Source organism: Nelumbo nucifera, chromosome 1, assembly GCF_055504915.1.
Source record: "Nelumbo nucifera cultivar China Antique chromosome 1, China Antique-T2T, whole genome shotgun sequence".
Classification (NCBI taxonomy): Eukaryota; Viridiplantae; Streptophyta; class Magnoliopsida; order Proteales; family Nelumbonaceae; genus Nelumbo; species Nelumbo nucifera.
This window is the reverse complement of record NC_142649.1, coordinates 107,626,087-107,640,653: the sequence shown is the minus strand read 5'-3', so window position 1 is coordinate 107,640,653 and position 14,567 is coordinate 107,626,087. Positions and strand designations below refer to the sequence as shown.

Sequence of the window (14,567 nt, the reverse complement as noted above, 5' to 3'; positions counted from 1 at the left end):
TCCAAGATGTCACATCTTAAATGCTTAATTAGTTTATGTTTGAGCTTTCAACCAATATGATTCATGCAGAAATAATGCATAATCAGGGGTTTTATATTCTTGATTCATGGTAAAACAGTCGGTTGTTGAATGCATCTTGTCTAAACACCCTCATAAGTTTATCTAAGATGTCACATCTTAAATTCTTAACTAGTTTGTGTTTGATCTTTCAACCAATATGATTCATGCAAAAATAATGCATAATCAGGGGTTTTGTATTCCTGATTATGGTGAAACAATCAGTTGTTTAATGCATCTTATCTAGTCTGGTGCCCCCAATTTTAAAGCTGTTCTTCTCACTCTTTTTTCCTTTCTAGCAAATCAGTTATCATTGGCCGATCTTGGAGTTTACCCGAGTGAACTATTAAGTATGTAAGCCAAAACCTTAAGGGCTGTAATGAACAAGCCAAACTGAATGACATTTGCTTTGTTTGTAAATGAACAAGTTATTTAGTGGGTTGTAAAAGGCTAGGATATATCATGCACTTCTACAAGGACTAAAATTAGCCTAATCACTAGGATGGTCTAATCTGACTAGTGAAGGAGACTATAAGATAGTTTTGGGATGGCTGGAGAACAAAAATGAGGGTTCCTGGAGACTTTGGCAGCTGATCAAAGAAGTCATTGCTTTGGCATTCAATTTGAATTGCTCATTCAGGTAGACTCCTTGATCAGCTAATTCAATAGTTGATGCTTTGCCAAAGATTGGATTGACTAGGAAACAATTTCAATGGGGAATACCAAGTCATGGCATTACTGTAAATCTGAATTAAGGCCTCCTTTTACACCACAAGAGGGGGGAATACCACTTATCTAGCTAGCATTTTTTGACAAGGGGACATGGGAAAATATGTTTCCAACAAAAGAACTGCCTAACTGCAAACTCTTTCCTTGGCTTGTCAGTTTCATGTTGCTTGTGCAGTTTCTTTGCATCCTTCTGGATATATTGATTTCTTGAATTAATACAAATTATTGTTATTGATAAAAAATATAAAATTGACAATGAGATAGATGTCTTATAAGTTCCAACACTAATATGCATAGGGAATAACATTTTTTTGATAAATTGTAAAGAAGTATTTGTATTACTACAACTGAGGGTGAGAGATAATGAGATATAGGATAAAAAAATAATAGAATGCTACTGATATCTAATATTTGACAACTGAACCCCAACAAAAAGTAGTAGTCCCTGCCCATCTCATCAGGGACCACTGTATTTTACCAATGATGGCTTCCACCAGCAAAGGTTTCCCTTCCAAGACCCTACAATTTCTTTCCCTCCAAACAGCCCAACAAACAGAAAGAGGGAGAACATTCCATAGGAGTTTCACTTTAGTAGAGAAGGCAACAGCTCTCCACAATGAAAGCAGCCATTAGAGGAAGGAACAACCCATTGATATTGAAAGAACTTGATGAAATAGCACTAGATCAGGTAGGGAAATGGCAATGAATCAACATATAATTTACAGATTTATTCATGCTGCTTGATAATTGCAGAATGTTCTCGATGAAATTTTTTGATGTATGAATATGGTGATTAGAATAAAATCCCCCTTGGGGGAAGGTTTGGTATTAACGTATTAAAACATGTAGGCTGTTTTTGTTTTTGGTTAGACAAAAAAATAGAAGAGCAAGAAAAAGTTAACAGAAAGTTCTCAAGAAATTTCACAAAGTTTGTTGAGAACTTTGCCTCAATTCTCTATTTTTCTTTGACCCAATTAAAATTTCAATTTATTGTTCATTCCTATACAGTAATAGGTAGATAGTAGGTAAAGGAAACTGGCTTGGCCCTGACCCATTGAGGAGTACAACCCAATATTTGTTTCGATTGGTATCACATGCATGGTTCTTTTAGGTTACTATCAAGTTTTCTTTCAGTTTGTCTATTCTATGGTTTAAAATAGTTCCATTTGATCCACATAATGCTCACTTTTAGACCATTTCTTTGCTTATCAATTCAGCTTTAGCAAGCTTTATCCTTATTAATTCAAAATTTACTTATTTCTGTGTATGCATAAGGAATGGTGGAGTCGATTGAGAACCTTAGGAATGAAAAGGAATTTCCAGATAACAAAATGAAAAATAGATTCCCTAAAATAATAAGAGAAGTTGCAGATGTTCCAATGGAAGCGATTCAAAACATTGATGAAGATCAAGAGATGATTGCCCAAATTGATGCAATCACTACACCCACAAAAAGACAAGGAATTAATGGAAAATTGAAGGATGGCGTCATGAGTGATGAGGGGATGGAAAATTCTGAGACAGAGGATGGGTTTCAAGCGGTTGTGAAAAAGAAATCCAAAACACAAAAAGCAATATGTTGCCCCGGAACCAAAGAGATTCACTAGGTCGCAACTGCCCCAAGGTCAGTGATTTCCCCTCTAGAATGCTTGTTTTGGTAAATTCTCTTTGGGCAGAAAATTCTTAAAGAACATCAATTCTCCATGGTATATACATCTCTGTTTCAGGTTCAAATACATGGAAGAGGAATCTTGCTATGATGAATGATGTTATAGTTTTGAATCACATGTGGTTTATTGGCTATGGGAATGTCTGCTTTTGGTATGACCGCTTGAGCCTTGAGTAATTTAGGCCCTCTTATAAATTTCTACTTAGACATTAGGAGAATAAATCTCCATCTAAAGGTGAATGAAGTGCTCAATTATTCGGGTCAGTGGAACCTTATGAGTGAAAAACTATAAGTGGTTATGCAATAGCTCCATCCCCCCTAAAATTGCTTTTGGGGATTGGAGAGCTCTCAAGACTCAAGAGTAAACTCCCCTTGAATACTAACATTCAACACCTTGTTGTTCTGTTCAACTGGCCTCAAAATGTGTTTGTTGTAATCGACAAGTATGAAAGATATGAATAATCTTTTAGTAGGGAGTATCTTGGCATCTAAAATATGGATATCTTTTGCAGATTAGTTTGGTATCCAACGATTCATCGAAGAAACAATTGTTCATTTGACTTTTAGATGGTAAGCTATTTATTGGAAGAGCCCAAAAAAATGTTTGGGGCTGGTATATAGGGATAATCCCTATCATTATCATATGGGAATTTTGGAAGGAAAGATGTACTAGAAAAATGGAAGGGAAATATAAATATGCTGCTTCAATTATTTATAAAACCTGTTGTTGGCTTGCTAAACTCAAAGTTCCCTCGGATTTTGCTAAGTCATCCCATATATTGGGCTAGATTTAGTTTGAGGGTGCGGGCCTAAATGTGAACTTTCATATGAGAGTAAAATTTTCTTTAGTCTTCTAGCAGAAACCTTTTTATAGGGGAATAAATGTTTAACATGGATGGTCCTTGTAGAGGCAACTTGGGTATATGTGGAGGTGGTGACACCTTGAGGGACCAAAAAAACCAAATTTTATGTGCATTTTCAAATGCTTATGGTGTTGGGACAAATATTATGGCAGAATGTCGAGCAATAATGGATTGCTTGGTCTTGGATGAATAGTTCTCAGATTATGTGATTACAATTTGTTCACTCTCAAATCATGGTGGATATCATTAAAGGTTTAAGCAAATTGCCTTGACACATAAGCCATTGGATCAAGAGGATTTTCTTGTTACTTTCTCAGGTGTGTAACATTAAAATTACTCACAACTATCAAGAAGGTAACAAGGTGGCCGATAGCTTAGCAAAACTAGCTTGTGTTAAACGGTTTTGATTCTTACTTCAATAATTTTAATGATTTATCTTTAGATATTCAGAGGTTGGTTTGAGAGGATGGTTTTGGTTTTCCTTTCATACATTGTAAATAGGTTTTATTTAATTTTCCTACTGAGACCATTAGACAAAATTGTATTATATGAGCTTTTGGTCTCCTTGTATATGTTTTTGCAAGGGATTAGGTTTTTATTTCCCCCTCATAGACTTTTTGTGGTTTTAATTAATAAAATTTATTGGTGACCCCCTCCACCAGGAGTAAAGTTTGGGGTTAAAAAATGTAAATGGAAACTAGGATTATCGTTGTAAATGTTTACATCGTTTTTATTGAAGTTAACGTTTATATTGATTATCGATGTAAAACTTGATGTGAGTGGATTTTTACATCGATTTTTGGTGTTTAATTACACTCTATCCAAATGGCTACAGAACTAAATCGAAGTGTGATATAACACCAGTTCGTTATTTACACTGCAAACAAACACAACCTAAAGTGGCGTAAAGGAAAGAAAATCTTTTTTTTCAAGGTATTTTAGTAAATTTACATGTCAATGAAGTTGATTAAAGGTAAATTAAGTATTTAAACAAATTAATGCATTTCATCAGATTTTTTTATTTGGAATGCTAACAAAAGGAAGGTATTTGCACATTTTTTCAAAACAATAGGAGAGGTTTTTGTTAAAGTCAAAACATTAGAGAGTTTCATAGAATTGTTAGAAGACCCAAAGAGGTTTTTATAATTTTCCCTACTTTTAAATAGAGTTTAAGTTGATTTTAAATTAATGAAACTATATTTAAAATTAATAATTTTTTAATATTTTTGTTTTTATTAATCATTATTAGATTTAAATAACTATATTAAGTTTTTTTAGTGGAACTTAGGTTGGTTTTAAATTAGTAAAAATTAATTATAAAATTAATAATTGTTAGATAGTTTTTTATTAGTTTTTTATTAATTTTAAATTGATGTTAGTTTTTAATTAATCTTATTCCTTTATTAATTAAATTATTTTTATTATATTAATAAAAATATTTTTATCAATAACAATAATTAATAATTATTTCTATTTTATTTAACTTAATAAATTATTTTTACCATATTTAATTTAGTTTTATTATTTTCAAATGGAATATAAATGGATTATAATTTTTATGATGTTTTATTCAATGTTTCAACTTGTCATTGACTCGAACAATTGGACCATTCAAACCATTACTTGACCCTATTTTTTAATTCCAAGTTTCCTAAAACTTACCCTATTTGACATGGGTAGTTGAACACAAGGTTTAAAATTTTGTAACGTATCGGTCCATATTGGTATCGCTTTTGTAGGAGTTCGATATGTAGAACATAATGAAGTCAAGAGTTTCATTTCTTTTTGTCTGTATCGGTTCGATACATGCTTGTATCAGATCATTTCGGATCTATATCGGCCGATACAAACCCAATACATGTTGATACTATGTATGTATCGACCATATATTCTGAATTATTACCACCCCTCTCTCTCTCTCTCTAATAATTCCTATAATTACTATCTATAACCCCTACAATTACTCAAATCTCTCTAATAACTCATTTATTTAATGCTATACTAAACATGCTTAAATTAACTCCTTTATTTAATGTTTAAATTGAAATTCAAATTTATTATATGTCATTAAACATGACTTAAATTGACTACTTTATTTAATGCTACATTTAAGAAATATTTAAGTTCAAATTCAAATTTATCATATACATTAAACCAACTTTAAATTGACTATAAAAACTACAAGTCGAGGGTTCAAACCTTAATCATTAGCTTGTAATGATCATAAGTCTATCATTGATTATTAAAATTTAGGGTCATTTGCTAGAACACCCCCTATAGTTTTACATATTTACTTAAACCTACCCTATAGTTTACATTTTACTAAAACACCCCTTATAATTTTCAACCTATTTACTTAATAAACTTTTATTAAGAAATATTTATTTTGCCATCTGAATATCGTAACATGATCACCTAAATTAAGTAGAAAATGTTCCCCCATGGTTGTTTATTCCAAAAGTACTCCTAATATGAGTGAAAAATGTTCAAGGGTACAAATCCATGGTTGTTTATTCCAAAAGTACCCCTAACACTTTTGTATAGAAATCAAAATTGACCAAATAGAGAAGAATAGATTGGTTGTCCATGTTTTACTAGGGGCAAAATTGTAGTTTTGTTTTTAGTTTCTTTTCGTTAAATTTATTTGAATGGATGCTAGGTTTAAAACTGTTATTTTCCACGTTCATCTCATGGAAGGTGGGTTAAGTAAATTGATAACTATAAGGGGTCTTTTAGTAAAATACAAACTATATGATAGGTTTTAGTAAATTCATGAAACTATAGGGGTGTTTTAGTAAATGACCCTAAAATTTATATACTAATAAAAAATAATACAAACTATATTGATTTTATGAAAATTAATACAATAAATTTTAATTCTCCCATCATTTTTCAATGGTTATTAAATGTGTTCTGATCTCACAATGTATATAAAGTTATAAACCATTAAAATATGGTTTTTATGTTTAAATAACTTTATTATAGTTATTAAAATTATATTTGTTGTTATTAATTTATTTTTATGATTTATTTGAATTTTCTAGTGTATCTATGTGTATTTTGATTTTTTATCCGTATCCAAAGAGTATCCCAATATGCTTCTTAAAATTACCTTACTGATACATCTTGCATTTCTGATACTTTGAATAGGGGTGCAAATGGATCAGATCATGATCCAATCCGATCTAGTATCTGATCCTATTTGGTTCGGATCACCCCAGTCCGATCTGATATACGCTATATATTTATTTATATAAATATATAATACATATATGTGTTATTTATTTATTTATAAATATATTATTGCATTTTTGTAAATTTGGTATATTATTTATTATTTTATAAAAAACATGTACATATGATGAAAATAATTAAAAAAAATACTTGTATTTACTTTGTACTTGGTTGTCTAATTAGGGATGATCTTTCAATTTTGATTCTTATATTTATAAAAAATTAAAAAACAAATAGACCTTGTATTCTACATATATAAACGGATGATATGTCATGGTTTGACTCATCCAACCTGGATTGTTGAATCGTTGAATAGTGACATAGGGGCTAAAACTATTCATCCTCCAAGTCAATTTTTAAAATACCAATTTTATTTGTTGGGTGAAGTAAATAATATTTATTTTGAAATGCAATGCAAATTACTTGATTCATTAACTTAAAATTTAAAATTATATTCTAAATAGAATTAGATTGTTTAGCATTGAATATCTCCATTTCAATATAATTAATTTTTATTAAAAATTACAATACATACATACAAACATACATATATATATATATATATATATAGATAGATAGATAGATAGATAGATAGATAGATAGATAGATAGATAGATAGATAGATAGATAGACAAATAGATAGATAGATAGATAGAGAGAGAGAGAGAGAGAGAGAGAGAGAGAGGATAGAATAAAATGTATATAGATAAAGTTAATGGAATAATAGAGAGGAGAGATAATTAGTAGAATGAGTTATTAAAGGAGAGAGTTAATAACATAATTGATGTGGAGAGATAATTAAAGAGTTAATAAGAAAAAGGAGAGAGAATTAAAAGTATAAAACAAAATTACCCACTTGAATTATTTTGTTCAATTTTAAAATTCAAAATATTCAAAATAAAAACATAGAAAAGATAAATGCCTTTAAAAATAAACAATAAATAGGGGTGAGCATTTGATTTATTCGATTAAAAACCGAAATTAAAAAATGAAAACTGAACCGAAAACAAATTACAAGAAAACCAAAATAACCGAAATCAAAATTTTCGGTTCAATTTTCAGTTATTTTGGTTAAAAACCGAATTTAATTAATATATATAATATTATATATTATAACTTATAAATATTATAACATATATTATGAAATTGAATTTCATTATAATACATTATATATAATATATTAATATATAAATATATAGCATATTATATATTGTATATTATATATTACATATTATATAATGAATTTCAGTTAATTCGTTTTTTTGATTAACCGAATTTCTAACTCTAAAAAACTGAAATTCCTAAAAACTAAATTAGCCAAAAATCAGAAAAAACTGAAATGGAAATTTTCGATTTAATATTTTTAATTTTAACCAAATAATGCTCACCCCTAACTATAAAGACAGGAAAATAAGGAAAATGGATTAACTGAATGCCCCCTAACTATAAGGAGTTAAAGCTAAATCTTGCTCGAAAGAACTTGACAGTGCGTTCATGTTTGATTGAAAGGTCGCATGGTAGTTCTGTGACCTTAATTGCAGCAGTAAATGTACCTTCTACTTAACACCATGTGCGTTCACCATGTACCTTCAAAAAAACACCATGTGCGTTCACGGGTTCTACTCTGCCGTCCGTAATTCATTTAACGAGTTATTTAGCTGAACGTTTCACGGAAAACAAAAAGTAAAAGCAAACGTGGACCAATAACGTTTAAGCAACAGATCGTATCCCATACCGTGTTTCTGGACCACGAATCCTGATATGTATTCTTTTCTAGTTCTCTAGGCAGTCCTTTCTGCCGCCATTGTTTTGATACATAGCCACGTGTCGTCGCGCGCACGACACTCTTCTATTAATTTATCTGGTTAGAGAAAATAAAAAAATTATTACTCCGTAGTCCGCTCGAGACGATTAGAAGCTACCACTAATCTCCGGCGATTTCTAAGGGCAAGCGTTCTGGTTTTCCGGTCGTCATCGGGCTGTACTTGATTAGCTTGAAAGGTGGTTTCCCGGCAGATGTTTTTCTTTTTGGTTTTGTGGTAAACTTAGCACGAACATGCCGTTTATGGAATATAATGGTGTTTTCTTTATGACCTGTTAAAACAGAGAAGAGATTGCTTTGCTTCTTTGGAGCCTCTGCTATTTATTTTTAGGGGTCGAAGTTAGGGTTTGATTTTTGAGAGTAATTTTCTTTTGGGTTGTTCAACTCCACAACTGAAGATACTGCAAAGATTTTTTTCTTTTTCATTTTAATCTGTTGGCAACATGAGATCAGATCGAAGGGTTATGCATGTCTTCAGTGCCGGATAGAGGCTCTCGGAATGTCAGACTGGAATACATACGAGGTAAGATTTCTGTTTTACTTGATTTTCTTCATGTTATCTTGTACATTTAGGCTTTACATGCTATGAACTTGCTAATCTGGTTCTCAAGTTAATTAACAGTCATAAAACTATGCTTTTTCCAATGATTTTTGGAAGCAGTAAAATGGAAGAGCTCATTTATAGTTCTTGTAGTTAACAAGAATTCTATCCAGCAAATAGTGAGGTTATCCATCCAAAAGGGAATAAGTAATAGAAAGCACAGGAAAGAAAACCTTATTGTAAGATGAGGTTAGCAGTATTTCGGATTAAAGTTTTGGTCCTCAAGGTTCATATCCTGAGGTCATCTTGGTTATCTGCATGTATTTTACTTTGTCTTTATGGTCTACTCTTTGATTTTTTAATGAACTACCAACCTACTAGATAATTGTTCAGGTTTCTCAATCACTTCACGTTTCTTTTTATTCATTCCTGGATTCTGCAATTTCTGTTTCTGAACTTTTTCAAGCCTCATGTATGTTATGAGAAAGACCAAGCCATGCTTCCAAACACCTCTTGGCCTAGGGAACATCATTAATCTGACACTTGGTGTAGGAAGGTTTGAAGCCTATTTATAATAGGGCTCGGGGGTGAAGTCTGCAACTAACAAGTGGGAAAAATAGGAAAGACCTCTTGGGAATAATAATTTTTCTATCAATACCTCTTGGGAGTAATATCACAAGAGCATAATATGGATTTTGTTATTGGATGATGATAACAAATTGCCTCTAACACATCTCAATGAGCAGTATGTGTCTTTAACTCGGCATGTTCCAGAAAGTTGTAGTTGCTCCTACCAAGCTTAGGTTCCACTCCTAAGCTTGTATGCTATAGCTTAACTTTTTCCTTCTCTGAATCTCCATGTAATCAACAAACACCTCAGATTCTAGAAGGCAGTCGAGAACTAGCAGTGAAATTTGGAAGATCCACATTCATCACGCCATCTTTGAAATTCTAAGATCCATAATCCTTTCAATGCCAATTATCTCCTTGTCCTCCTAGGATGATGATATGGGTCTTTGATGCCAAAGAACATTTGTCACCATTCAACTACAGAAACATCCCTTGTAAGAATAGATTGGCATGCCACCGGAGTCATCTCCATGCATGATTCGACCAATACAAAACCACCCATGATTATGGAATCATCGATAATGATTAGATGTTGGAGTTTGCCACAACTGAGTCATGATATTTCTATATATATATATGTACTCACTTTATTGTTAATGAAATCATTATCATATTAAACCTCTATTTTTTGACCAAACTGTGGCCTTTGTGAGTAATGCCCTTTGGTGCAATAGCTTGGGGGTAATCCTAAACTCTTTTCTCAACAATTTTTTTTTGAAGAATCAGAAAAAAAGATTTTATTAAAAAGAAAAAAGAGTACAAAGGAAAGGTGATAAGATATCACCTGAGAGAGAGAGGCACATCCAAAAGACCCTTACACTGAGGCAACAGTCAACCCAAATCCAACCCAAAGCCACAATAAGAGGAGGTCGTTAACATTTTGGTATCAGAGTCATTTGATCCACCCAACAGAGGGATATTGGGATTAGAAGCAAGGATGAATACCTAGAAGAAGAGTCAACAGGAGGTCCCCAATGGCTGGCGAAGTTCGTAGAGAAGTTGAGCTCCTTTAGCCCTTAGGAAGAGCCTAGTCATTGGTTAAATACAGGTAATTCTCATCAATGGTTAGCTGATGCACCTGCTCCACCGACAGACCTACCAACCAACCTTCCTTGAAACTTAAAGATTAACATCCCTAGATTTAACAAAGCTAACCTTGATGCTTGGCTCCTCCTTATCGTCAATATTTTGATCTTCAAAAAATGCAAGAGGAGCATTGGGTTCTTGTAGCTAGTATTGGGTTCAAAGGGAGAGTAGTGGAATGGTACTGGTGGTTTCGGGAGAGCAATCCTCAGCCCAATTGGAGGTAGTTCGTGGCTGCTCTGAGTAATTGCTTGCAAGGTTCCAAATCAGTAACATGGCTGGCCAATTGTCAAAGCTTGTGCAGACAACAACAATACCTCACTATATAGAAGATTCCCAGAAACTCTGAACTATGGTGGGAGTTGTGTGGGTAATCCAGATCCTTCAGGCATTGGGGGGGGGGGCATTAGAGATGAAAATGGAAAAATTATTTGCTCTGTACTCTGGTCTTGTGGAGTAGGGTGATGTGGCAATGGCAGAGTTTCTAGCTGCAGCATATGGGGTTGAGAAGGCTAAAGAGTTGGATATTAATAGATTGATCATCGAGGGAGACTCAAAAACTGTGATAAAATGGTTGCAGAAAGGGGAAGGAGTGACATGGCAGTTGAAGAATGAATTCCGAAGACTTAAATGGATGTCAAGGAACATGTCAGTCCAGGTGGGATGGGTTAGGAGATCTGCCAACAGTTTGGTAGATAGCTTAGCAAAGCAAGGGGTTCAAAGAACACATATGTTTTGGGCACATTTGTAATTCTGTCCCGGGTCAGCTTACTAAAGCTGACTTCTTTCACAACTTCTTGTTGTATCCTAAAGTTTTCTAATTAATGAAATCTTTTCAGAGTTGTTGATCAAAAAAAAAAAAAACACCGATTAGCCTGAGTCTTCATGGATGGGATTTTTCAGCTCCGCAGAACGCCTACTTCAATCATCAGTTATGAAAACTATTTCACTAGCTAGTCTTGCAAAGAGTTGTTTCACCTTAGGGAACTTAACTAAGTATGAATTCGGCTTATCACTGCCAAACCAACAACTAGATGGAGGTGTTAAATTGAGCCCCTGAAACATATCTTTGTTGCTTTGCCAACCTACAACCTCACTCATGGAGCAAATGGCTGCCACTAGTAAAACGGTGGTATCACACTACTCATCAATATGCTGCCAAAATGACTCATTTTGAAGCTGTATACGAAATCAGAGAAGACCGTTAACAGATGACCTCACTGATCTCCTTGTCACTTGATTCTTACTCATGGGCTTGTAGCTTATGTCGAGCGTTAGGTGCATTTCTATGAACAGGATGACCAAGAAGCCCATAACTGGTTTGAGGCCTTAAGTGATCATGAATTTGATTGTGCTCTATGACTTCCATCAACTATGTGATAGCTGTTTGCATCTCCTGCATAAGTTATTTGTTTTCATGTTGGTGTGCTTCAAACATTGCCATTCATTATGGTTTGATCCTGTGAGCATCAACACAGTTGTTTGTTCCCAATTTGTTGTTGGGCATTGAACCAAGAAATCCTTGCACTGATACCAAGTAATTTATTTAACAGTAAGGTGAAAAGGTGAAGAACAAGATCGCTGTATTGTTCTAGTTAATAGCACTCTTGAATCCACAAGAGAAGTTTGAGAAAGCGATCAAAGAATTAGCATAAACTTCGTTCAAAGGTTAAACCTGTGCCATTACAATGCTATTTTTATACACTCCAGACTTCCAGCTTGACTTTCCTAGAATACCGAGTTTTGCGAAAAATAATAAAAGCTTGTAATTTGATCCCAAACATCCTAATTGACCTTGAAACACCTAAAATTGACATTACAAAACAAACCAGAACTTTGAAAGCTCCTAGAACGCAAATATAGAAATTTCCTGAAAATAACATGTTTGATTGAAAATTTGATATTTTCTCCTGAAACACCAATCTTCATCTTTGTTAGTTTTTACCTAATGGGTCTCTAACCATTTGCCCCCAATGTAGTGCCCATTGAACTGTTTATTTTGATATATATTTTTCTTTATGGTTCTTCAAATTAAATAAAAATTAGAATAAAATAAGAGGGAACACCAGTAGCAATCTTCCCTAGAAGTCTCAGCTTGAAAGAGAGGGTAGAGAGAGGTATGAGAAGAACTAGGGCTAAAAGCAGTAGAGATCGAAAGTCCATTTGTCTCTCTAACTGCCGCCCACTTTTGTTGATTTACTAATAAATAACAAATGATAACTTTAACCCTAACTAAAAAATAAGAGAAGAATAACAAAATATGAAATCCCAACTATGCCCCTGCCAACCATAAATAGAAAAGAGGGTAAATAAAGACAGTTCAATACTCCCCCTCAAGTTGGAACATAAATATCATAAAGCTCCAATTTCTACAAATAGAATTCATTCTTGCATGATTTACACCTTTGGTGAAGAGGTCAGCTAACTAATCTTCTAAGATTCTAACTTCACATAGGGTGTAACAACTTCTCCAATTGCAACCTTTTCTCTCACAAAATGGCAGCCCACTTCTATGTGTACGGTCCTCTCATGGAATACTGGATTAGTGGATATGTGGATGGCAGTTTTCTTATCACAAAACAACTTCATAGGAGAGGGTACATCTATCCCAAATTCCCAATTTCCTGCAACAAGTGCTTTAACCACACCAACTCACAAGTAGTATAAGCCATTTATACACTAATTCTAGCAACTATATTTTGATTCTTGCTTTTCCAAGAAATTAAATTTCCTCCAAGGAAGTTGTAGTAACCTTGGTAACCTTCTGTCTATGTTGGACCTTGCCTAGTTTGCATTTGAATACTCTTCTAGGGGCAACTAACCTCCCTTCTTATATAACAACCCTTAGTCAGGAGCACCTTTCACATACCTCAATACCCTTATAACTGCTTCCCAGTGGCTGGTTATGGGATGTTGCATGAACTGACTAAGCACACCCATACTGAATGAAATGTCTAGTCTCATAATGGTGAGGTATGAGCTTGCCAACTAGTCTCCTGTACCTCCCTTGATCATCCAAGGGCTCTGCCTCACCATATAATATCTTCACATTTGGATTAATAGGTGTGTCAACTGGTTTAGCTCTTAATAATCCTGTCTCCTCTAGTAAGTCTAGAACATACTTACATTGGGAATGGGAGATTCCAAATCTATCTAGTAACTTCAATACCCAAGAAATATTTCTAGTGTCCCAAATCCTTAGTCTGAAATTTTTGTTGCAAAAACTGCTTCAACTCCTTATTCGAGTTGTCATTGCCTGTAATGATTATATCATCAACATAAACTGCCAATATAATTTTCTTGGCTGGTGTGTCTCTGCTAAACACTAAATGGTGCACACTACACTACTTTAAACTGAACTGTTTTACCACACTGCTTAACCTGCCAAACCAAGCTCATGGTATCTGTTTCAACTCATAAATAGCTTTCTTGTGCCGACACACTTTACCTTTCTCCCTCTGAGCAACATACCCTGGAGGTTGCTCCATATGCACTTCATCAAGATCACATTGTTAACATCAAGTTGAAACAATGCCCAATCAAAATGAGTGGCTAGGGAGATAATGACACGAACAGATACCATCTTGGCCACTGGGGAGGTCTCAGTATAATCTACTCTGTTAAATTATAGTGTTTAGTGTAGGGTCTTTTTAGTGCTTTTCTATTTTATTTATGTTTCTCATAGTTTCTTTCTTAGTTCACTTAATCAAGGGTAATAATGTAATTTTGAATATTCATTAACATAAATAATAAAGTGGGCAGAAGTTGAGACTCTCGGTTAGAACTCTTCTATCTTCAGCCCTATTTCCTTCTCAATCTTCTTCTCTTCTATTTCTCTTTGTCCCGGGATTCTCCTAGGATTTTTCTCCATTTATTTTGTGTTTTTTATAGGTCTGATCACATGGTATTAGAGCCAAAGTGCTCAACCTGCTTTGTGAA

At 33.6% G+C, this 14,567-nt stretch overlaps 1 protein-coding gene across 18 annotated transcripts in view; it reads left to right on the top strand.

The window, feature by feature from the left end:
* Positions 1-8,349: 8,349 nt before the first annotated feature.
* LOC104605973 (protein LNK1-like) overlaps positions 8,350-14,567 on the top strand; it is a 51,563-nt gene continuing 45,345 nt past the window's right edge. For 4 of the 18 annotated variants that reach the window (XM_088891714.1, XM_088891754.1, XM_088891726.1 and 1 more), the window contains exons 1-2: positions 8,414-8,553; positions 8,659-8,897. Coding sequence is in view for 8 of the 18 variants with exons in the window: in XM_010270945.3 (XP_010269247.1) it covers positions 8,874-8,897 (24 nt within the window). In the remaining 10 variants the exon portion in view is untranslated. Of the gene's footprint in view, positions 8,898-14,567 lie in introns of all 18 variants that reach the window. The other 14 variants (XM_088891705.1, XM_088891697.1, XM_088891748.1 and 11 more) reach the window with 10 other exon arrangements.